The sequence below is a fragment of the Ambystoma mexicanum genome, chromosome 7p, assembly GCF_040938575.1.
Source record: "Ambystoma mexicanum isolate Mex_15411 chromosome 7p, UKY_AmexF1_1, whole genome shotgun sequence".
Taxonomy (NCBI): Eukaryota; Metazoa; Chordata; class Amphibia; order Caudata; family Ambystomatidae; genus Ambystoma; species Ambystoma mexicanum.
This window is the reverse complement of record NC_090939.1, coordinates 919,509,564-919,535,765: the sequence shown is the minus strand read 5'-3', so window position 1 is coordinate 919,535,765 and position 26,202 is coordinate 919,509,564. Positions and strand designations below refer to the sequence as shown.

At 44.2% G+C, this 26,202-nt stretch overlaps 1 protein-coding gene across 5 annotated transcripts in view; it reads right to left on the bottom strand.

The window, feature by feature from the left end:
- The window catches only part of ST3GAL6 (ST3 beta-galactoside alpha-2,3-sialyltransferase 6), a 773,060-nt gene that overhangs the window by 243,265 nt on the left and 503,593 nt on the right, over positions 1 to 26,202 (bottom strand). For all 5 annotated transcript variants that reach the window (XM_069637206.1, XM_069637209.1, XM_069637205.1 and 2 more), the window contains one exon: positions 815 to 915. In XM_069637206.1, the coding sequence (XP_069493307.1) occupies positions 815 to 903 (89 nt within the window). In that variant the 5' untranslated portion in view covers positions 904 to 915. The remainder of the gene's footprint in view (positions 1 to 814; positions 916 to 26,202) is intronic.

Below are 26,202 nucleotides of genomic sequence, written 5' to 3'. Positions count from 1 at the left end.
GTGCCCAGCACCGATCCTCAGCATTATCCCTTGGAAGGCAATTGCTACACGCTACAAATTCTGTTCGGAGCAAACAAAGTTGCACCGAGCACAGAATTTAAAAGGGGTGTTCCCCATTAAGGTATTGGGAATTGACTGCAACCTTGGAAAAGGGGCAGGAAGGAAAATGAGGGTCCAACCATAGGGAAAAGCGATCTCCCACTTTTCCTACTGCACGACTAGACGGTGGTGTTCAACCAATCAGTTCTTACTCAGCCTCGAAAGTGATCGGATGCCGAACAATGCAACACATGGTGGAAAAAAACATGAGGGCGTTGATGCATGAAGGATCATGGGTCCCTGTGCATGTAGGATAGAGCTGGCGTGACAGGAACGCCCCAGTCAATGCACTATTTTATACTTTGAAAAACAAGATTTTATACTCCGAGCCAACCAATGCTGTGAATCCGAGCAGATTCACAAGCCTCAGAAATATGCAAATAAAATGTCAAAGCAACTAAAAATATGTATTTACAAGGTGCCCCCAGGAACATAAAATATTTCTTATTTCTATGTACACTTTATAAATGGACCATTTAAAAAAATGAATCTTCATATGCATTACCACGTGTCACATTTGCAGTTGTATTCTGGGTAACATTTTGCACAGATAATCCACAAAAACAGAGTTTTTATCAACGATTGAATCTCCGATACATAGAGAGCTAAGCAAACATCAGATGCTTCATAGCCAACCAAGATGTCACCAAAGACCACTTTAGGTTACATGTAACCTATACATCAGTAGAGGCAAAGTTTCAGAAATTCAACTCACCAGTTGTTTTTTGACATTTGAACAATATAATGAAGAAAGAAGTGTAAAATGACAGCACAAAAGATGAGCGCCAACAGGAACTTTCTCATGACTTATCAGACCTGAAACACAAAACGAAAACAAATGACTACAAACCCATTCATTCAATCTCTTTTGCAATTTACTTTTTTCACATTCAGTCCCATTCAAGGTCAATAGGCTGGAACGGTATGACGTGACACAATGCTAGCAAGTTTACTTTTCATATATGTGCATGATCAAACACTGGGCAATATGCAAATTGACTAGGTGGCCTACACAAATGCAGAATGTTGGATAACGGCTGTCAACCATTTACATGTGAATTAATCGGCCAGTATACACAGAGGTAGAAGTGTCATAACATCATACCACTGGTTCATTTGCTTTTGAAAATTGGTACCCTTGGTTCAAAGTACCACAAAAAGCGTCCTGGACCCATTTTGATTCTTCTGAAGCAAATATACAATCAGCTGGGCTTGGAGGATCAAGCACTACCCATTTCCCAAGTCGCAGCCCCTCCGAAACACAAGCAGCGTCGACGCAGTGCAAACATCAAGCACCCATTTTTGGTTGAACACATGTTAATGAAGATTATTGAGCTTATGCAACAGGATATACAAATGGCAGTAGTAAATGTAACGTGCTTAGCCAAGAGAAAGTTCAGAAGACAAACTTCCCATACAAGGTAAGAGGAAGGATAGGTTAACATATTGACAAAAAGAGATAAAGCATACAAATAATCCTATAGATTCCTCGCCAACAACTACCCAGGAGGTAGAAGAGGTTTCCAAAGAATTTCCACAATACATTTGCTCAAAATATATGGCAGTTGTGTACCACTGTTAAGACTATTTTCACAGAGCCAGTGCCACTATATGCCAGTACTGCCTAAATAAAAATACATACTCCTACTGGCTGTGTTAATATTGCCACTGTACAAAGACATTTTCATGCAGGCTATATATTGTGGTGTTTCCTATATAGGAATACATGCTTCTACTGGCTATGGCATCAATGACACTGTAAAACACTCATGTTGGCTTTACCCAATAATGCCAGTATTGCTGCCCTAATAAGGACAGGTTTTGCTGGCTGGGTCAACATATACCAAATTTATCACTGTAAGGATGCAATTATTTTGTACTTGCATAATAGTTTACCGCTTTAAGAATACCTGCTCCTGCTGGTTGTGCCACTATATGCCAATATTGCACTGAAATCAATTACTTTGCCCCCCAATTCCTAAAACCTACACACATTACTATTTAAATATCACATATCAAAAATCGCAGCTATGCATTCACCAGCTCCCCATGGACATATACACACTAATGCATACACACCCATACAAACATGCACTTATATTCACACATGCATATTTTTATCATACGTCGGCTTGACAAACGTTCAGTGCCTTGTCCATCAGCTTAGCTCACTTTCTAACATTAGCCCAGCTGGCCCATGTTGAAGCAGGAAGGGGAATTGATACATGAATCTCTCTCCCCCTCCCTGTCCTGCATGGTCCACAGGAAAACATGAGCAAAGTGTCCAAATAGATTCTCACGGGTGTGTATTGGTCATACTCCAAAAGAGGACCTACAGAGACTCTGTCCTGTAGGCAGTAATTTTTCTGGGTAGTACCCAATCTGACAGAAAAACATTGTTTGAATGCGAGATTTGATCGAATACTATCATTGCGATCAAATCTCCCATTGGAACAGCATTATAGTAAAAAGGGGAGCAGGGACGCGGGTTGTCCCCCCCGCACTCTTGTTCACCCTTGTTCACTATAATGTCAGCAAGGGTTGCAGGGGTGTCCTCCGCATTCGACCGCTCTAAGATTTAAAGAAAAAGAAAAAGGGACTCTGTTGCATCGGATCCAACACGTGTTAAAGGAACGGGTCCGATGCAGCAGGGGTGCAGGATGGGCAGTGGGGAGAAATAAGGTAAGTTTGGAGTGGGCATGATCTGTGGCAAAATTACTGACAGTCAATTCCGCTACAAATCTTTAAACTTCAGTCAAACAACCCACATCCATTTTTCTGTCATGTTCTGAACTCCTGAAATGGAGCAGTATGTATGGCAGAATGAGACAACTATACATAAGGGGAAGGGCTGTGCCCCAACTCCCTCTATGCATTGACCACGACTGGACTTTTAATTTTGTGCCGAGGACTAATTGGTTGAACTAGAAGGTGTTGGGGTTCTCAGTCCTGCTGCTGCATGCAGTCCTGATACGTTTCGTTTAGCTTGTTCCAAGATATTAACACCCTTTTACATTTTAAATTAATATCAGGCATTTATCCGAACCACTTTCTGGCTTTAATAATGCAAGCAAAAACACACTGTGGGCATGATGTGCCAGTAAACCACAAAGCTCCTTGGCTAAAAAGCACATATGGAACTTGGTTAACATAATGGAGGCTAATATATGAGGCTATCAAATCGTGACCATATCTGAAAGAATAAAATGCATATCACCAATTTCTTTGCGTATGTAGACCTTGCACCAAAATGGGGTACTGTCCGAATCCTGCGACTAGCCCTAGTTAAATTGTAACATATTTTTTTTAAATTTTAAAACCAATCCTTGAGAAAGGGATTTGACGGTTGAAATGTATACGAAGGTGGAAAGCTTCCCAATTTTACAGCTGTGCCAAGCCAATTGTTTTCAAAAGGTCTGGTTTTCAGTTTGGCAATTCAGAGCTCACATTATTGTCGTGGTGAACGAATGGTTTCACTTTTTAATGAAACAAACCAGGCTCAGCCATTCTGAATTATTTAAGCCGTTGGCAACTTCACTGCTTTCGCTGGTAATTATAAGACGTAGCTGCCCGCTTCCTTCCCTCTGTGTTTCCGACAGGAAACGAGAAAGCAGACACCAAAGCTGCATACAAAAAAAAAAAAAAAAATGGTTAGCTTTCCACAAAACAAATGATCTATTTTGAAAGACTGTTTCAAAATGCGAGGGGGGAACAATGTGAGGACAACACAAACCACTTTTGCAACGGTATTAATTTAATAAAACCGTTAATGAATGAGGTGGTTGAAATTGATAATGAAATTAGGTAGAGCACAAGAGCTCAGCATACTTGCTGCGGCATCACTAGTTTGTCGGTAACCCTTAAATGTGGCGGTAACGCTATTACCGCCACATTTAAGGGTCCACCAAATCAGGGCTGTGGCAGGAATTACCCCCAGCTCTAAGCTGGGGGCAAATCTGCAGCGATTTTGCTGATTTTCGGTGCTAGTAGCGGCGAAAATTCCTCAATGAGGAATGGGGAATTCCTGCATGGGCCCAACGAGGTATGGGGACCGACTGTTCAGCCAAAGCCGTGATGCAGCGCTAATAGTGCCTGGGGGTTTGGCGGTAACGTTAATAGGCCCAGCGGTAATACCGCCGGGGATACCACCCAGCTCGTGATGAGGCCCTTAGTCTTTTGCCAAGATAAGAAGGGAGCCAAGAAAGGCCTCCATTTCCTACGGTAGAATTATTTTCTTCCCCATGGGCTATGGATAGGAAGCCTCAAATTGTGTGTGTGGATTTGGATGGAAATAAAGATGGAAATCAGAAGGCACCATTTTAAGTATGGAAAGTAGCTGTCTGAAAGTAAAATACATCTTGTCAGTTTGAAAACCAGATTGACCTCAGGCACTTGGCTTTGATTTCAACAAGAACTGTCGGGCTGCACTGGGTATGTATGTTCAGCGCTGCTGTGCAGGTCACTTGTCTTGGTCACAAGTAAAGCTTCTAGTTTTATGCTATTTATTTTCCTGCCATTTTTTGGTCTTTTTTTCTGTATTGATCCACATTTACTTTTTTATCAGATAAAAAGGTAATTTGCAACTAGTATTTTTATGGATTTATTCTAATTAAAATATTCCTTAAAGCCCACATGCAGCCATATAGGAAAAAAATGCTAGCTCCATTTTTCCGTAACAAGCGGTTGCTCCTGTGACTGCTGCTGCCTTAAGATATATGCTATCAGCAATTTAAACTGTAATGCAATTTTTATACAACCTTTACACTCTCAATTCTACCAATCTGCAATGAAATTGGCTGGCTGGCGTATTTGTGGCATCAGAGAACCAGAAGCCTTATGAGGCCTACAGTTCTAAACCCTTGGATTCGGGAGCCCCTCGGTATACTCCATTTTTGGACAGTGGCTTTTTTAATTTATTTATTTGCATTTTTAAAGTGCTCACACAGCCCAGGAGCATCAAGGAGCCGTTACAGCAATATGTCTTAGTTGTGTATTTATAACGCGCTTAATACCCAGAGGTTTCTAAGCAGGGACACGGGGATCGAACCTGTGTTGCTTTGGGTTGTTTCCAAGGCAAGCATGTTGCCACTGAGTTAACCTCCCGGGATCAGTCGCAGAGTTTGCCACATTCCAACACTGAAAGCAGTCAGCCTGAGCAGAAAGCAGACCATTGATTAGAGTGCACAGTGTTTCCGTAATCCAGAAAGAGGAGCAGAAGGGGCCAGTGATGACTGAATCCAGACTCGCTGCAGAGAGGTGGTGACTGAGCAGCAACATCGAGTGAGGTCGCAGCAGTCAACTACTAGCAGGATAGGACGAGCAGGAGGGAGCGGGGGGGTCAAACAAGGTCAGAGGATGTTGGGCACAGGCACAGAAAAAAACTCCCAGTCTCCAGCACAGAGGAAAAAGAATAGGAGGCAAAGCAAGTGGGCGGGAATGGAGGGGCTGGGACTTGCACGAGGCTGCATTAGATATTCTTTTCGGCTGCCACCAACAAATACTCTGAGCACTCCATGGTGTGGCCACATCTCACGTGGATTTCATTGACTTATAGAACTGTTAATATTTATGCAAATAAAGTTGGCCTCTTGAGGCAGGAACAGATCTGTTGTGGCCTGAATAATCACTCCAGGTCATGTTAAGGTTAATGTCTTTATGAACCTCAAATTGGACTCTATGCTGAACACAGTTGCTTCACTCCGACAACGCTTCTGCAATCATAATAAGAGTTCTCATCTAATCATCATCATATACAGGGTCTGAATCATTACAATGCCATCTCAAGAGAAGCACGGTGGTGCAGTTGCTTCTTGCACACCCTGCGCTCTGAATGGTGCAATGCTGGGAACTCAGCGCGTGCATGTCTGCTTGGATCTCACGAGAGTTGGCGGCCTGACATCGCGCGAGGCCTGGTCCCCAAAAGATGCCTGGGATTCTTGTTGGTACTTTTGCTTAGAGTAGACTTCCTGGTGTTTTGGAATTAACTTGTTTATCGGACAAACTGAGGTGCAAATGCATATTCTTTGCTGGTAAAACAAAGAACTATAATGTGATTGAGATGCCCTTAAGTGGGTTATGCCCCAAATAATACGCTGTTTAAGCTTCAGTTCAATCTCAGACCAATGTGCGACATATGTTAACTTAAGGAACCAAGCCTACTCTCCAGATGTAGATAAATGAAGTGGCCTATCAGTGCTGGAAATAGAAAACATTTACTGTGGGAACCCTCTCATCCTTGGAGGGGCAGGGCAGTGAGGAGGCAGGGGAAGGGCCATGGGCCCAGGCCATGCCATGCAATACAGTGTTTTTTCATAGAACCCAATCCTGGCAACTTGCATACAAAAAAAAAAGAGCATTATGGGAACATAAGAATGTTCACAATTTTACATTTGAAACATGTCTTAAAAGTTATTCACCAAGAAACATTTTTGAGTGAATAAATGAAGATGGTCTCTGCAGTTTTGATTGGTCAAACTACTCAACCGTAGAAAAAAATGTATGTACATGAATTCCATTTTGGACAGCTGCAACAAGTATGTGTGGCGTTGGCTCTTTTTGTATTCCATTTCCTGTGCTGAGTCTACTGAACCTGTCTGCTTGTTGAAACGTGGGTTGCTCGAGCATCTGATAATTCGGCTTCAGGACAGATCTCGCTGGGAGAATCCTGTTCCAAAGTTGAGTTATCACACGCACGAGCAACCCGCGCTTTAGCGAGCAGGTGACTTTCAGAAGACTCTGCACCACTACAGCGTCTTCAGAAAGATGCCTGCTTGTTGCACCGCGGCTGCACATCCATGCGATAACACGGCTTCACCGAAGATCCATCAGTGTTGTGGGAAAGACACTGGGTCTGGGGACAGGGCAGCATTACGGCAAGGCAAGTCTTGCCAGAGCACCACTACATCTTGTTCCAGCCCATTTCCTGTGCTGCACCTATGCATGCTGTATCTTGAAGCAATGTCACTGTGTAATCAAAGGCCTCAATCTAACAGAACGGAAGGACCATGTGGAAAAGGCATACCTGTCATTAACAAAGGAAAAGCAGAATTTTTTAATTCCCAAATGAAGAAATTCAAGGGTCCCTTTCACATGAAAAACAGGATTTTTAAAAACAGGCACAAAAACGGGTTTGCTTGGATGTTTGCAGTTTAAATGTAAAAAATGTACCCCAGCTAACATAAAAAGGTCAAGGAAAAGACATGGTGCATGTTGACAAATTATGTATATTATGTTTTTCATGCAGAATACCAGCAAACATTTGAAAAAGCAAAGTCCACCTTGTTTCCATGAAAATGTTCCTCAGGCCCAAGGCAGACCCTGTTTGCTTGCTTTGGGGCAAATGTCACAAAGAATGCCCCAGAGAAAGCCTGGTTTACATCCCCCAGCTATTTTACAACTAAAATAAAGTGTGGCTGCTAAGTGGTGTGGAAAACGGACTTTCTCTAGACTTAGCGCCTGATTCATAGAAGCGTTTTATAATGGCGCAAATCCCATAGGAAAACTTTGTGAATCAGGCCCTCTGTGTCTTTGAAAGGTCTCTGTGCAGAGACAAATGGCTCTGGCTGGTGCAACCCCGGAATTTAGACAGGAGGTGTGAAAATGGGGGCTACAATTAAGGGAGGCTGAAACTCGAACCCAGTGAGAATAAATGGCCTGGAGAAAGGGGAGTTGCCATTTGTCCAACATGAAGATTTACTATTTATTTAAAAGGACTATTATATGTTGCCTATTTCTCAGCAACCATAAGTTGAATTTTATGTTTTTATGTGTCATTTGTTAGGTCATTTCCGGGTGATTTTGGGCGACATAAAATGAATCCACCTATGACTCAAGGAACCATTAATGGCCATCTAAATTGGGTTTCTGGCTGATGTGAAAATGTGCCAAATTTGAGAGTCGGTGAACGGTTGGAGGTTGAATTTAGGAATATGGATAATACATTGCAAGTTCCTAACTTATGCTTTTTGTAAAAATGGTGGAAAATTGACTAATGGATGTGCAAAATTGTGCAGACCCCGGGTGTTTTATTTAATTCCCCATGAATAGCTGAATCGTAAAATATATATATTATGGCAGTTGCAAGTAAAATTATGTAATTTTTTGCCAAAATTTGACATGAGAACAAATGGGGATTGCAAATTAAGCTGTCATATGTCTGCTTCAGACTCTTTGACCAATCTGTATACAGAGGCGGGAGTCAGGAAGAGAGAGAAGGGTGACTGTCCAATCCTATTAGCGAGTACTCTTGCAGGGTACCCCAAGGGTCTCCACCCCCCTCCTTTTATCCACTTCCCCATCTCTGCTCATGCTCGCAATCTAGGTCTCCACTTCAACTCCTCCCTCTCCTTTTCCCACCATATTTCTCTTACCTCTCTTGCCTGTCACTACCATCTCTTCAATATTCGTAAGATCCGTTCCTCTCTCACTTTCCATGCCACTAAACTCTTAATCACTTCCCTCATCTTCTCTCGTCTTTTCTATTGCTCTACTCTCCTCTTTGGACTCCCTGCCTCTCATCTTGCTCCCTTCAAATCCCTCTACCATTCCGCTATCCGTACCCTTTGTCTCCTTGCTCCTCATGACACCATTTCCTCCTCGCTTTCATACCTTGGCTGGCTTCCCTTTACTCCCAACTTAAATTCCAATTCCTCTGTTTCGCTTTTAAATCTCTCCATGACCTCGACCCCCCATCTTTCTTCTCTCCTCTCAATCTACACTCCCTCCCGTTCCCTCTGATCTACTGATCTCTTCCTAGTCACTGTTCCCCCGTCCCCATGCGTTTTTTAGCGTTTCCGTTCCTTTCAGGACCTGGCACCCCCACACTGGAACGCTCTACCTTTCTATCCACTCCATCCCCACCTACTCCTCCTTCCGCGCCTCCTTGAAATCTCTTCTCCATTCCCCACCCTGACCTCTTTCATTACCTTCACTTCTCTCTCACTTCCCTCATTTTCCCTCCTACCCACCTTCCCTATTCTCTCCAGTCCCTCTTATGCCTCCTCCGATCCCCCTTGAACCTTCATCTATATTCCCTGTCTTGACTCCCTCTTCTCTTCCCTTACTCCTGCCCATCCCTTCACCTGTCTACTGACCTAGGTAAATTGTTCTACATACTGTTTCATTGGTTTGTCTCATGTTTGTAATTATGCTTCCATTTTTATTAGTCTTTGTATTCTTGTTGTTATAATGTAAAGCACTTTGGCATAAAGCACTATATAAACAATAAATACAAATAAACTTGGTGTCATTGCTGCTATGTAAAGTGGAATGCACTACGAGGAAGAGACATTGGGAGGAGCTGGTGAAACTTACCATCTGACAGCTACAAGGAAACACCAGAGTAGATTGCAGAGAGTGCATCTGGGCGGAGCTGTCTATTTCTGGGAAGGCCTAAAACCTGAATTATGGTGGGGAGCTCATACTTGAGTGTGGAGTGACCAGACCCCGCCCTATCTTTCCAGAGGGTCCCGACATGCAGCTGGCTTTCCTGAACTTTAAACAAAGGCTTTCTATGTAAGTAGAACTGAGCCTTGTGAAACCAAAAGATGGGGAAGTCTGATGGCCTTAAATCCTTCCCCTTTATCGCAGGTACGGGGGGGGCAAACTATGAAGATCCTTAGCCTATTTGACTAAAAATATTAATTTAATTAATACCCCTTGGCAGAACACTATGGGTGATTTTGCTTAAAATTCTAAATTTTAAAAGCTCACTTCCCAGTGTGCGCTGAAAAACAATACCCTATAATTGGGTAATCCTTTTTGTCCTGTTGACCCAGATTTCTTTAAGGAAGAGGGGTGTCTTTGTTCTTACATCAGTCCAATCTTTCTGTTCAACTTCCCTGAACACAGGCCTTTAAGTGGGGGGCTGAAAATCCTAAATTCTCAAATCATCCCAATTTTTACCATCCTGCTTCCCCAACATAGGCCTTTAAGTTGAGGGGGCTCTGAAATCACAAATTCTCAAATCATTCCAATTTTTCTGTCCGACTTCCCCAACACAGACCAAAGGGGGGTGGTCGGGGAGGGGGCTAAAAACAAACTGCTAAATCACCCTGCATTTATTTAGAATTTGTCCAAATCTGAAAAGCCAAATTGCTAGCCTTTCTAGCATGCAGGAAAATCGAAATTGCACAGCACTACATTTGTAAATTGTGTTCACTGACCAGTGCTAATAATTTCTTGAATGGAAATTTTGTGGAAAGTAAAGAATTGTGATGTACTCTTTTCAAATCACTTGTGTGATGTATTTATGTTGAGAGAAGTTTATTGTGCTGTGCCACAGATAAAGTGGTGTTTGACATGTCAGTGCGAGTTTTGTAACATCGAAATTCAAATAAATATAAATATATTTCCTTAAACCTGTCTGGTTCTTGGTTCATTGGTAGCTCAGTGGGAGGGATCCAATGGGTATTAGATTAATTGGAGATAGGACTGAATAAAAAGAACCAACATTAAACAGTTCGTTGGGCGACACCTTGCTTGGGGAGGGAAGGAACTCCCTGTGTCGAGGGTGGACTCTCAAACCATTACATCATGCTGCAAAGATCCCCTGCTAATGTACCGATTTAGACTATTTAACATCAGTGCTGGGTCCAGGAATTTAAAACAGAGTGCTGCAAAGAAGCAGTTGTGAGGTGCACCGCTGGCAGCCTGCCCGATTGTCGCTATAAAACAGATGAAGAATCTGGTGCTGCATGTGTGAGCACAAGCAGATAACCTTTGAGAACTCTTACAATTATGTGACTGGATGGAGGGTGTTACGCCCACCTGGTATCCACGGGGACGCCACTCAGCCCTGGTTGGATGACTTGCACTCTCGAACCCTCCCTTGGTAAGGCCTCTGGTTAAAGATGGGTCTGCAATATAGGAGAGCTGGATTCAATACCAGATTGTCTTTATGTTTTCCCACCTCCCTTGGCCTCAACTCCTTCCTCCCCCTTGGGCCTTCTCCTCACCTTAATACTGTAAAAGGTGGATTTTCCGTCCTGCTCCTCATGGCAGGGGTGTGTCGATGTGGGGGGTGAGCAGCGACCAAGTTACTTCACTGGTGCAAGCCCCCCTGAGGGAATCCAGGCCTGCTGCGACTCCGTAGGTTCCTCTTAGTTCAAATAATAATGTCTTGCTTCTTTCCTTTTAGGTATCGAAAGGTATTTTGGTGTTGTCATGCAGTTTGAAGATGAGTATGGGCCGGTAGGCGAAAGCGTGGTGTGCGCGATGCTGTCTGGTGAGTAATGCACGATTTGCGGTGCTGTTTCGCCTTTTATATTGCTAACCTGTGTCTTTTCTCTCCTTGCAGGTTGCGATGTTCCTCGCGAGCGCCGTAATGTTCCAACAATGATACTGACCAGGAGAGGACTACACAGGTAAGAATTGTGTGGCTTTCTTCATTCGGGAGGAAACTTGAGTAAACACTTACTAATGCTGTCTTTCTTTCTCCTCTTTCCAGGTTATAGTATTCCAGGATGCATGCGGTGCCGGATGATGGAGTTCGTACCTTCAGGTGAGTGGAACTGAAGTGAGCGATGGATTGAAGACAGGATACTGTTCCAGGTAAGTTTCGTAGTGTTCTTTCTCTCTCTGCAGGTCCTTGGTTTCAGGTAAGATGGCATCAAAGAACTGGACACGGTGAGCGTTACACTGCCCACAGCAGAATAACGCAAAGCATGTTCTGCTGTTTACGTGTGGTTTAACTAGTCTCAGGTAAAGTAGTCCAGGTAAAATAGTCCCAGGCCTGACACACCCAAAGTAGTCCAGGTAAAGTAGCCCCAGGCCTGCCACACCCAAAAGACTAGACCGCATAGCTCAGTCCCTTGTAACTGAGCTATGTGTGTGCCTTCAAGTTGGCTGAACCCCGCCCAAGTTAAATGGTCCCAAGTAAATTGTCCCATTCTATTGTTGGTCTTCATGATGGTTATGAGCCTGGCGCCAAAGGCGCCAGGACTGACTCCAAGGGAGTCTTGGATGAGGTTTTAAGGCCTTTGACCTGACCCTAACTGGAAGGCTGACTTGCCAGTGAGGGCCAGGGGCAAGGGTCATTTCAGAGCGACGTGTATTCGTGCTAAACGTCTATTATAAATTCCAAAACTTATATTAGAACATACTCAGTGGTGGAAATGGAAAAAATATGGTGGAGGATCCCACAAGGGCCGGGGTGGAGGGAGAGTGTGGGGGGCGGTGCAGAAGAGCGTGGTCTAGAAGGGGCAAGGTTGGTGGTGGCCATCCGATGAATGAATACTTAAAAAAAAATAAAAGCGCCGCGACGGCAGCATTGCCTTTTACCGTCTGCATTGGTGTAATGCACAATGCTCGCTACATGCACAACTGATTGCTTTCAGTTGTACATGTAGCGAGCATTGTGCATTACACACCAATGCCAAAGCCGGCGGTAAACGGCAATGCTGCTGGACGTTTTTTTTTTTTTTAAAGTATTACAGCGCAGTTCAAGGGCTTGGGCGGGTGACTCTGGCCAGATCCCGAGATCCGGCTACACATCTGGTGCCGGATCTCAGATCCGCCGAGAGCCGCCTAGATCCGGTTACACATCTGGTGCCGGATCTTGGATCCACCGAGAGCCAGCCCAATGACCAGCATTGAACGAACTTCCTCTGATGAAACATCAGGGATGCATGACCCGAGTTATTTCACCAACGCAACTTCTTTAAGTGGAGCAAATTCTGGCATTAGAAGTAACCGGATATGGTGAAATTATGCAGGAACTTGTAGGTATTGCCTTATTACAGGCACGTTGTGACACCAACATTCTAGCGGCAAATTCATTGCAGACAACAATTCAAGACGTGGGTGTCACTTATGTACCCCTGCAGGCGGTAATCTGGAAGAATGCATCAATGCCTGTATGGCATGTTCACTTCAAGACACAGAAAAACTGCAAAGTCAACATTTGGGGATGGTGGAGAAAGCAGTCGGCCGTGTTTTGGAGGATACATCACTGTACATTTGAGCGAATATGCTCAATGTTCCCTCATCAAATATTCGTTCATGTTGAACTGCATGTAAGCATATTTGTTAATTATTTAAAAGAAAGTATGACCTATGCAAACAGTTTAGCCGATGTAATACTCGGAATCATCTTTACATACTGCACGATTAATTATTCAGACATGTTTGGCTCTGATGTTTCCCAATTTACATACTAAAACAGAAAACACATCATTTTCCACCAATATTAACTTGACTACGTGGCAACACTTCCCTTTTCGTTCATGTTGCATATATGCTCACTTTTAAAGCACGGATACATTGGCAGCACAATCTGTGTTCTGAAGTGAGGAGGCCAAATATCCGCTGGCAACGCACTGTCAGCGTCATCACCAATTGGATAATGTCTAAGAACTACCATTCGTGGGGCTGTTGCAAGTTACCCTCCCACCAAGAGGTGGCAACAGCAAACTCAAACTAGGGCAATTAGAAGCACGTCTAATATGCAAATATAGGACTGTTCATGGATTGAATACAGATCATGAGTTTGCCGTGTTACGTTACAGTGGGTATCTCAATTCACAAGAAATTATGTTTTTCTAACATTATTGCTGAACATCACTGTCTTTATTCAGAATTCATTGTATATCATCGTCTGAGAATCAGATTTTCTTGTCCATTAGTTGATGCAGGAGGACGTAATAGGCTGCACCTGCCGCATCAGATGTCTATTTATAGACAATATAATTTGGCTGTCCACAGGCAATAAGCCCATTATAATAGCAATTAACTATCTGGGAACAGTTACCACTCATCTCAGTCTGGGAACAGTTACCACGTATTCCAGTCTACTCGGAGATGCACAAATTAAATTGTAAATGTACAATACATGCTGCATGATTATTGTGCTTGTTCATCTTGGTGGAATACGATGCGTTTTCTGTTTTAGTATGTTAGTTGGAAAACATCAGATCCAAGCAAGTCTGAATGATTAGTTTACTGAGATCATTCTGCAGTATGTAGAGGCGATTGGGAGTAATACATCAGCTAAACTCATTGCATAGGCCATACCTTTATTTTTAATAATTAACAAATATGCTTACATGCATTTTAACACGAACAAAAAGAACAGAATACAGATTTGGCATTGCACAGTCGAATATCTAGTATATCTTTGTAATTCATTCCCCCTTGCAAAATGGCGGGTCCTTCATCGTAATAGCAACTTCTGGGTTAACACAGTGTCCTTATATATTTGGAGTGAATCAGACGACCGCCCAGAAGCAATCGGAGTGAGGCTAACTGGCAAGAGTATATAGGTCGGTTCTGACAGATTTAATAATCTTTCCTTATTAGCAATGGACACATACACTCCTCAACAGGAGTGCTTTAATTAAATTGCCTCAGATGTTACACGCGCCTTACGCAGAGAGGAAGCGTGCTCCAGGCGCAGCGCAAAATCAGCTTTTTCACGCACCGAGTATTCATGGATTTTCCGAGCCATTACCAGCCGTGGCGCAGTGAACATCCAGCATCACCAGTTACGTCCCAAACACTGCCCCTTGCGCAAGAAAAGGCCAGTGAAATGTCCAATACGGCGCAAAGGCCCCGCGCTACCTTTGGCCCAGCACACAGCCCCCCTCCATCGGAATCGTGTGAAAAATCAGAGCATACCCCGCTCGCGCCAGTCTAATCGTATGTAAAGTGCCTTGTATACCCCTGCAAAATTGCGTTCCCCGATTGCACCAGTCAAATCATGTGGAAAGGGCTGCACGTGTGGTGACAGGCGTTGGAAGGGTTCCTTGTGGTGTGGGCTGCCTGCAGGGTATGGTCATGTGCGATGGGCTGCCTGCAGGGTTTGGTCACGTGTGATGGGCTGCCTGCGGGGCATGGTCAAGGGTGTTGGGGGTGTCCCCTGTGATGTAGGCTGGCTCTAGGGCGTGTTCGCAGCTGATGTCAGGACAACAGCCTTTTCACACAATTTGCGAACAGGATATGCGATTTCACGGGGTACGCGAGACAGTTTTCACGCGATCTGGCTGGCACGTGTGTACGTGATGGTGTTAACACGCGATTTTGCTGGCGTGAGCGGGGTGCACGATTTCGGGGGGTACGCAAGCCAGTTTTCACGCTATTTGGCTGGCGCAAGCGGGGTGTGTGGTTTCGGGGGGTACGCGATCCAGTCTTCATGCGATTTGGCTGGCGTGGGTGTATGCGAGGGCATTTACACATCGCTGATGCAGGGGTATGCAAGCCAGTTTTCATGTCATTTGGCTGACGCAAGTGGGGTGCGTGATTTCAGGGGGTACTCAAGTCATTTTTCACTCGATTTGACTGGCGCAGGTGTACGTGAGTGCATATTCACCCATCACCGTGCTCCTCAGGCAGCCCACACCACAGGGGACCCCCAACACACATGACCATGCCCCGCAAGCAGCCCACACCACAGGGTACACCCAACACCCATGACCATACCCCGCAGGCATCCCATCACCCGTGATGAGCGAAGAACATTCCCAAGGACAAGTTCAAAGACTTAATTGACGTGCAGACTACTGAGTTGATGATATGCTAATTGTTGGGAAGCTATGGTTATGACCAGCTCACTAGCACCTGGAAGTCCAGCCTGCGTGCTGCTAACGTGGGTGGAAAAGTACTGACGGATGTAAGAGTGCCAACCAATTGTAGGGGACTGTGAAATTAAGAGCCCTATAATTTGGATAACCAATAGGGCATCGTGTATTTAGTAATGTTCATAGTGACTTGTTTGAAGGATGGGCTTAGTAGTCCCACCTGATGTTGAAGAACCTATCGTTTCCTAGACTAGTATGCAACGTATACCTAGATGTTCCCTCTAAGCCTATCACATTTTCCACTAGGTTTTTGTAGTTTGCCACACAGGATGACGTTAGTAAGTGCGTAAGTTAACATAATTAATGACGAGATTTTACTAGAAGTATGATGTTTTTTGTTAGATGCATTCAGAGACCATGCTATGAGATGTCCATTCACGTCCGTTGTACTCCCTGTTTTAAATAATTGATAATAAAACAGTTAACTTTGAAACTTCCTGAGTTGTTTTGATTATTGATGTTTGAGTAACTTTTGCATCTCCATTCATCTCAAGGTATTGCTATCTCGTCTTAATGGGATGGGTCGGCTGTCCCGGTTCAGCATGGTTAGTTATTGGGAAGTTTGTAAGTTAAATCTTTTTTCTAGAGCATGCACACCTGATAAGTACTGCACTCTGGCAAAGGGTTGCAAGATGTTGGGGTAGAGGGTTAGAACGTATTGTCAAATGGAGTCATGTAGATGCATAGGAAAGCACCAATGCTCAATTCCTACAATGTTAAAGGTGTAAATGGGGTTGTGAAGAGAAAGAATATCGTTACACGAAGGACAATAATGTCTGTGAAACAGTACAACTATTTTGCATGTTCTCTTCAACAAGCGGCAGCGATTTTGATCTTTACGAGTCCCGACATAGAATGCCAGTTCACAGGGTCTAATACATGTAGTTGGTCAAAAGACAGTTACTCACCGTAGTCACTACTTTACTCCTAAATTCATAGTCCCCATACTGATGGAACTGGAGCCTTTTTTACACTGCAATTAAAAAATAATTCCCTTTAATTTAATGCACACATGGCATGCCGGCCCACACTTACTCTGCCAGCATGCTTCACTAAACACTCCATTTCCTGCTTGTCTGCCACTATCGTAGAACAACCAATTTTGCTGGGAATGGGAGGGTGGGAGGTATGGATGATATGGAGGAAAGGGGACTATGAACTAGGAGAACAGGAGTAGCGTCACCTTTCTCTTTCCTCCATACTAATGGGAGAGTTTTTTGCATGAATACACACGCGTGAAGGTGGTCTTACTAGGACCAAACGCTAGACTGGTTGACCAAAACTGGTGTCAGCCCTGGATCCGGTATCCTGACAATAGTGCTTGCAGAAGACTGACTACGTTGACCACGTAGTTGCCCTGCTGATGACGTTCCATGGGACTTGACTTTGGAAAGCCACCACAGTAGCCTTAGCCCTCACTGCATACACATGTATACCGTTAGGGGGAGTCACATTTCTGTGAGGGATAGCAATAGTTAGCAATTGTGACCTGGATGCTGGGGTTCCTGGGCTAGGTCTTCCAAAAGTGACAAAGAGGGCATCAGTTTTTCTAAACTGTCTGGTAGAGTGTAGGTAAAATTTGAGTGCTGTGCGGACATCTAAAGAGTGAATGCAGGACAGAGTGTGCAGATGACTGGGGGTCCACAAAAAACATTCATTAATATGGAAGGCGGAAACCACTTTGGGCAGGAAGCCCAGGTGCATATGCAGGACAAATTTGTTCTTGGGAAAGAAAGCATAAGGTTCTGATGCCGAGAAGGCCTGGATCTAGCTCAGTCTCCTGGCAGACATGAGGGTAACCAACATGGCCACCTCTAAAGAGAGGAACATAAGATCTGTGGTAGCCAAAGCCTTAAAGGCTTGTAAGTGAGCTAAAACAAAAGAAGGTTCAGATTCCACACAGGTAGAGGTCTTTTAATCGGTGGATAAAGCTGAAGGAGGCCCTCCAGATATCTCTGGACTGCCAGATTTGCTATGGAGAAGGTAGACTCAACAACATTCTGGTAAGTACCAATAGGTAAGTGTGGCAGGAGTTTACAGACGCCCGCAGACGCTTGGTGCAAAACCAAGGATAGCACGTCGTCCAAGCTGGTGGTCAGAGGATTGATGCTCTTTTTCCAAAGTCCAATGATACAACCTAACCCACTTGCTCTTGTATTAGGATCATGTTGATTGATTTGTGGCAGCCTGAATGATCTTCATGTTCTCAGAGAACAGCCCTAAGTGACCTATCGATAAGTCCTCAGGAACCAGGCCACCAAGTTGAGTAATTGAGAGGTTAAATAAAGAATCTTCCCATGCTCTTGGACCGGGAGGTTGCGCATTTGTGGAAGAGGAACTGGACCTATCCCTAGTCTGCTGATTTCTTCAACCTGGCTACCTGGCTAATTCCACGTGGATCAGCGGAAAGGCGTAGAGGAACTACCCTGTCCAGGGGAGGTTTCACATGTGTCCCAAAGACTCAGCACGCAGCTTCTCTATCCCCCCCATCTCGCCAAGAGGTGTTACGCAGACACTTTTTATTCTGAAGTGTTATGAACAAATTGGTCTTGGAGAGACCCCAGTCTTGGAAGATGGGCACAGCACTGGTGGATTAATCTCCCACTCGTGGTTGGACTTGTAAAGTCTGTTGAGTTCTGCTTCCCTATTCATTCAGCACGCCGGACACATGGATCACCCCAAAGAGGATTTTTTCGAACAGGGCACATTCCCAGGTAGAGATAGCAAGCCAACATAGCCAGGGTGTGGGGGGTTGTGCCCCCTTGTTTGTTTATATAGAACATTGCCAGTGCATGAGCGAGTTCCGGGGAATTTATGTGTTACATCTTCTCCTATTTGTACCACAGTCTATCTTCTTTGGGGGCTTCCAAAGTGGAACCCCAACCTCTGAGGGATGAGTCTGTGGTGATAACATCAGTCAGAGGTTCCTTCAAGGGAACACCCGGCAAAACATTGTGCTGATCCGCCCACCATTGAAGATCCTGTTCCAGACAGGCTGGTGCAGGGATGCACTGTGACTGTTTGCCCGTAGCGTACGACCATGAGCTGCTCAGGTGGAACTGCAGGCACCTCATCTTCAACCTTGCATGTGTAAAATAGAGGATGCATGTTGCCACGAGGACCAATAGCCTCTAGTACCACCATGCCGTAAGCACTTTCCATAGATCGAAACAGCACTACTGTCAGAGACAGGATGCGCTGGGGCAGAGCAAAAATCTTGCCCAGTTTCGAGTCTCACACGGGAGGGGAAGCAGGGGGGCAGGAGTGGAGATGGAGGTGGTGGAGAGTGAGGACAGGATGTCCTGGGTTTTAGAAGTGAAATGGGAGGACAAAGCGGTGCAGAGAGCCTGGATAGGAAGGAGAGAGGAGGAGACTGCAGTTATGTTGTTGAGTTCCTTGCAGATTTTAAGAAGTTCAGCCGTGTTGTTAGTGGCTCCAGAGATGCAGACTTGGATGTGGACCATCTTCTTGGAGTGGATAGAAAAACGATATTGCCAGTATGTCAGAGGATGAGTCTGAGGTCTGCCACTTCCGTTCAGCAACTCTGCACTTGGAGGCAGGCTTCAGGTGGATCCTCATGACAGGGGCAAGGCTGTGAAGGGTGTTGGAGATGGAGAGGTAAAGGTTAGTGAGGAAAGAGTGAGAAACATGGGTCGTAGGGGGATGAAAGTTGAGGCAAAGGCAGCGACTGACTCTCGCTTCATTGGTCGCATGATGCGAAGGAGGCTGGCAGTGCAGGAGGCGTCTTGGACAGAGGGCTAAGGGGCCCCAAGTAGGAGGTGGGGCCTACTGGTCAGACCAGGAGAGGGGGTGGTGACCGGGCTAGAGATAGGAATATCTCTAGTGCCACCATTAATGGGCAAAGAGTAGAAAGGGGAGAGAGTAGGGACCAAGTGCGGAGTCCATAGGTCTAGGGAGGGGACAAAAAAGAAGATATCAGACATAGTCTGCCTGGAAGTGGCACTGGCATAGCTGTCAGCAATAGGCAGGCCTAGTTTAGAGGGCAGGAGAGCTTTGATTAGCTTTTTTCCTCCAGACTTTGAGAGAGAGATAGAATAGGTGATAGAGTAGCAGTTAGAGGGGGATAGAGAGCACCATGTGAGTGGTGGGGGAGGGGCGATAATCAGATTTCTTTGTATGGGTAGCCAATGGGGATTGTGGGATGACGTTTAACTGGTATGTGTAATTATGTAAATTATCTAATTTTGTGTACAAAAGCTGTAACTTTGTTGGGCACAGGAAGGACTTGTTAGTTTTCAGTTCACGAAGCTGACTAACGCCTTCCAGCCGTTTGTATGTAATTAAACTCACTTTTCCGACAACGTACATTCACTCTTTTTGGAGTTGTTTTTCATATCAGGTTTTGGGTTTACCCTCCTACAAATGCTAGCATGCTTAGTTGAGACAGCCTCATTTTTTTCTTTGGACACAGCCATAACGAAAGGGGGCCTAAATCATGTTCTGGTTTGGACAGAACCTGCTTGAAAACTGGTAATTGCTGGAATACACAGAGACTTGCATTTTTCTCTTTGGGGACAGCTGGGACCTGGTATCTGTTGGTGTTTCACGAGTTGCCCTGCAATAGAGTAAATTATTTGGATTGTTAAACATTTGATTTGAAATTTGTGCTTCAAAATCCATGATTTTAACCCATAGTTTTAAAAATGCCTAAGAGGAAGAACCATCCTCAACGTTAGTGGATTCATTCAGGTGCCCCTGGTCTGCAAATTTAGGGAAAATCTTTTACACCCCTCCACTTTACAAATTCACCAGCTGCCACTGTTAAAGATTGTCAAGGTAGGGTAGGAGCGGACATGGAAAAGCAAGAAGATCTCGACCTAGATCTTGCAACCATGGGACAACATATAGGAGACCCTGATTTCCCCATCAAGAGCTTTTCTACAGTTTGCCTTACATTCACTCCTCCCCCTCCTGACACGATCTATAATCCCCAGAGGTCACTCAATCCTTTTGCAAACATCTTACTTTTTCCCCTGTTTTGTAAAGCATGTCTAATTACTTCTCTGCCACAAGGTGCTCTATCCACAAGTCCACATACCTAAATAGGCCATCGTCCAAGGGCACCATTTAGAAGTTCTTTAATATTTTTAATAAGAAACTGCTGCGGTGTGGTTGCCCACCTTCACCCTGCAGGAGTGCTTGCCATGCTACGGGCTATTACCAGACTGCTGTCCTTCAATCTAAACAAAAGAATCAGATCATCCCAGAGCTCATTGCCGACTTATTTGCGAATAATTGAGACATCTGAAATCTTTTTATTTTGAGATGATAGAAGAAGAAATCCTAGATGTTAAATTTAGAAGCCGTTTGTTTCTGCAATTTTATATATTTTATGCCTTTTTTTCAGGAGGCCAAATGCCCTAACAGCCAGTTTTTACAACGGTGTAGAATCAGCCCATGGGGTGCGTTCAAAGTCAACCTAACTCCTGATAGCCCCTTACCCTCTTCAACCACCTTCTATAGAATCACCCTTAAGGCGCTCATACAAACATGTTCATCCAAAGTACCAGTGTGCAATTAATACTGGACAGGAGAGGATTAGCACATCTGGCTTAGCTGGCTGAAGAGGTGTGACAACCTAGCGACACAGAAATGGGGTATGGGCGAGGGGGACACACACATCTTTGGGTAAAATGGGCGCTTGGAGTGGTGCAGGCAGCCGGTCGAACACAGCTCAAGTGCTTCATTGCTCAGGCTCTGGGACGGAGGATCAAAGTGCAGAGGGGATGAAAATGATTGTGAATTAGTGGAGAAAGGCCAAAACTGTATTCATGATTTGTTGGATGCTTGCCATGTGCGCAGACATTGGGTAATAGTCAAAACACCCCTGACTATAAAGATAGGCGACTAATATAGTAAACATCTGTGTAGCTGCTTTATCCCTCTGCAAATTAAGGCACACTGCATAAGATATATACTGTGTAAGTTGTGCTGCAACCACCCACTTGTACCTGCACCGTTATGACACACCTTTTCTGGCTTGCCTTATACTTTACTTTCTTCATGCACCTAAGGCACATGGGTGGCTCGGGGGCCTCCCTGCAGTTCTGTTATCATATTTCTCAGTGTGACACTGGAGAATAAGGAGCTGGAAAGGACACCCTCACTAGCTGCGCTATTATGTAGCCGCTGATTTTGGGAGCTCAGCTGACCAGTTATTGTTCTGTATGTTTCTTTTTAGACCATTCTCAGGGGCACATGAATACTATCATAGGGTGCTTCACTAAACCAGCGAAGTCTGGGCTTAGCCTAGTTACGTGACATCTTGTTTTAAAGTATGCCAACTAGCTCAACCGAATAGCCTGTGACTCCTAACTTTATTCAGGCCCCGTCTTTAAGAGGGATATGCAACACATACTTTTGTTTTTGTGTCGAAGCGCCTCAGTTACCAGTATATTCAAAGGTTTATATGCTATAAAATATTGTATTAAAGAATTTTCCCTTACAGGCTTTTAAAGATTTAGTACATTTCTGCCTGCAAGGTAATAGTTTTCCACAATATTGTTGCAGTTGGCCTCTTCCAGGTATAATCTCCTTGGCATGTTTTACTTCGCTGTGTCAAGCATTTTCCTCAAAATTCAAGCTGGCTCTTGTAAATGTGCCATTTCTTTCAATTTTCATGTTTTAAGAGTTGTGCCGGTTTTCAGCTGAACTTGGGATTCCATTGAGGGTCTTCGAGGGAAAGTTCATAAGGATTCTCTGCTGACGCTTCATATCGCCCTTTTGGCATAGGTTTTCTGGATGTGGGATATCTTGACCCAGACGTGGATTTCATGGGGCTTCAATCTTTGATCGTTCCACATATGTAATTCTTTCCCTTATTTTTTGATTAGTGAAATGGTATTGGCCTAAGTGTAATGTTGGTGGCCTTCCCTCCTTGTTAAGAGTCAGATTCCTTTCAGGGTTTTTATGTCGTGGCTTGCTGCACGATGCAACATAGTAGCTGTCTCTCCTATTGTCACTGACAAGGTCTACTCGCTATTGGGTTACCAGATCACCACTTTGGCATGCATAATCCAAATCTCAGTTCTCTTCCCACTTTGATTACCCACTAAAAGGGTGTCATCTTTTGGCTTGTCTGCAGAGGAAGTAATATCCCTGAAGTCATCGACTGCTGGAGAGAGCCAAGTTAGTTTTTGAAACCCAAGTATGAATCCTAGGGATGTTTTCATTCCACACGCAACACACTGCGTTAAGAGCTTTAGCATCTAATACCATCTTGTCCTTGCGTGATGGGCATGGCTCCGTTTTGATAATGCAATTGTTTTGTGACACTGAGTGGTGTACGTGAGCAGTGTGCTGTGGCATTGGTAACTGTGCATCAATTTCAAAGCAATTAGGGTGGCGGCAGTGATCTATTGATGCTAATGTCAATTTCATGCTCATTTGATGCATTTAATGAGCTATTACTTTAGGTCATTGTGTGATTTTGTTTGCTAAATTGGTGTCCAATTGTGTTCATCATTTTGTACCTCCAAACATTTTCTCTTTTTAACAATAAACCAGAAATTAATCAGAACAAATCTTAGGCCATTGAGGCAAGGGAACTAATTTAAACATGCTTTAAAACATTGCAGCTTGTCCACCTCTTAAAGACACTGTTGTGCATAGTCTGCTTAATATTATCTTCACCTGCGTCTCTTTCTTCGCTGTTGCTGCACAACCCTATTGGGAAGCAGCATTTACCACCTCTCAGTCTCCACCACACTTTATACTAAAAACATTATTGTAGAGGTTGTATCTGTCTGTTTTACATTCAAGTTTGTGCATTTGTTTATTAAAAACAATGTATTTAAAGATATCCTTGATATCTGCCACAGACTTCATGGCCTCTAAACGTAAGAGTGTATGCTTTTGGATGCAAAAGCAATTAAGTTTGTGGTGGGACTTCCCGAAATTACATTGACACTCATGCTGGTTGAGTTGTGAAACAAAACACACACACAAACAAACACGTATATATATTATAGTTATATATATTATAGTGCTGCGGTTACCGTAGGAACCACAGCACTACTGTAGGAATTCGAAAAAATGAATTGCTAATCACTTTTGACTCATACTATGAATCTGACTGAAATTCTGCAGACAATGATGTACCTGTGTATACGTGTATAGTTGCTCCACCCCAAGGTTGTGGCCAAAGACCATGGCTAGTGGCCTGGTATTGCTGTAAAATATACAGTGCACAGAGGCAAAAGCCATGGCCACTGGCTTTGTAGTCTTGTAAAATATATAGTGGACATTAGGGATGTAACGGTGTAACGGTATACCGTTAAAGATACCGTGAACAACTTAATTGAATAATAATAACCGTCACGTTGTTTATACCGGTATACCGTTTATACTGTTAAGTGTGCTTTTCAATCTGATTTGGAAAGGCTGCATTAAGCAAGTGCTGCACAGTCTTGGTCTTGCACTCTTGGATATGCCGTCTGCCAAGGGGGCCTTGTTTGGCAGACAAGAGCATAGGGAAAGTGATGCCGCATTAGTAAAGGCAGCTTTTCTGCTGTGACCGCTCTTTCTCTGATCAGTAGTCAGGTCAAAGATCAGCCGACTGTGCAAAAATTGTGTTGAAAGCTGCCCAGTGCCTGAACCAATATATATTCTGAGGGCTTCGGTGTGCCCAGGGTGACAAGTAGCAGACTCAGGCATCAAAGATACAAAAACAAAAGGAAGTAGAACTGCTACCTTCCAGGTTCATACCCAATTTTAGTCAATAAATGGAACAAATGGAAATCGGGGAGCCTGGTATAGTTGTACTAATGGATTAAATCCCTAAGTTAGTAACCCAAAAGGTTTGTCCAGAAAGAAGAAAGATCGAATAAGGAAACTCACACGTGTCAAAGGTTGTGAACATAAAAGGTTTGTATTAAAACAAAAAAACATCAAAAAAACACATTTGAAAACAATATGTATGAGACAAATTTCAATAATCTAGACAACTAATAACTTGGTGGGGTACATAAGAACATCAAAAAAGAAAAAAAGCATTTGAAAGCAATATGTATGAGACGAATTTCAATAATCTAGACAACAATGAATTGATGAGGTACATGAAAGAAATGCCCATTCAGGCCTTTTAGTGCTTGCTGAATGGAGAGTATTTAAGCGTGAACCAAAGGGGAAAATATTCACAAATAGTTCTGGGTTTAGAACATGCTCCATGTAAAATACATGTAGGAGTCGAAAAGGTTTATTAGACCTGTAGCCCTCTAGGTCCTGGAGTTGCTTCTATACAAGGAAGCAACTCAACTTGCAGGTGCCAACGTGACAGGGGGAACTGGGTCAGCTTGTGGAATACAATTGCTGGCCTGAGGATGTTTGTTAAATAAGTACTAATCGGACATATGGATCAATACAGCCCCCTTGCACATAGTACACGTTTCGGCGAAAGAATTATCCCATTTGGAAATGCTTCTGAGGGATACATTTTGTTCTACGTGAACCGCCTTCATCAGGGCGAGTGGGTGGCCCCTGTAGCAAGAAGATAAAAATAAAGAAAAAACAAAAGGAGAAAATCAATGTCAAGTCCTTATGTATCGGGACCCTAATTCTTTCTGGACATAACTGGGTTAAATTAGTAACAACAATTAAATTGTACAACGAACCGAGTGTTCGAATTCATAAGAAACCTAAGTTTAGTAGGTGGGCAAGCCTGAGAATAAATTACGTGAGTGCAAGAATTTGCAACTGTAATCTATCTGTGGTGGTTGGAAGGCATGCCTAACTCACCACAGAAACCTTGAGGTGAATCTCACTGTGAGGCAGGCACTCCTTGTGGGCCGGACCAGTCAAGCCGCACTGTAGGTTGCTTGATTGAAGAGGTAGTGGCTGAATTCAGTCCACAAAAATGGATACTGCAGGGAACATCATTCTGTGCAGAGAAAGCAAGAGACAAAACAGTGTCATAGCACTTATCAATTGCTTGTGCAAAGAAGGCTAAATGGGTTCTGTAGGGTGTACTGGGTTGGAAGAATCCACCAAGGATGGAGCAAAAAATAGAAAGGGGTTTTGTTTGTTATGGTGGTGTAGTGTCTGTTCGTCCCATGCAGGAACGTCACGCATATGAACATGGGCGGTACCTGGGCTGGAGGTGGCTAATTCCCTAGGTGTGTGGATGTCGCTCATGTGGATGGGCGAGGCGGGACTTCATTTGTGCCAGCATCCGGCCTGGAGCAGACTATGGCCGCTCCAGGCCGGTTGCTAGTAGCTCCTATGCGTGTGGGCGAAAAGAGCCCTTGGCGCCTGATACGAATTTTGTGGTCGTGTGGTGAGCTAACAACTAACGCTCCGAATTTTGATAAATACCTGTTGAGTGATGCTGGAGGCACTTCCAACTTGGTGCCGTCTGGACGTAAGTCTCCAGATGTCCCAGGCGGTGCTGGAGTGTGCGCTCAAGCGTGCGATGCTTGTGGTCTGGCGAGCTGCTGCAGACTGAAAGCATTCGTCTTGTTGGCGTGTTTGTAATGTCCTGGAGGTGTGTGGGAGCTGGCCAATCAGCTCGCAG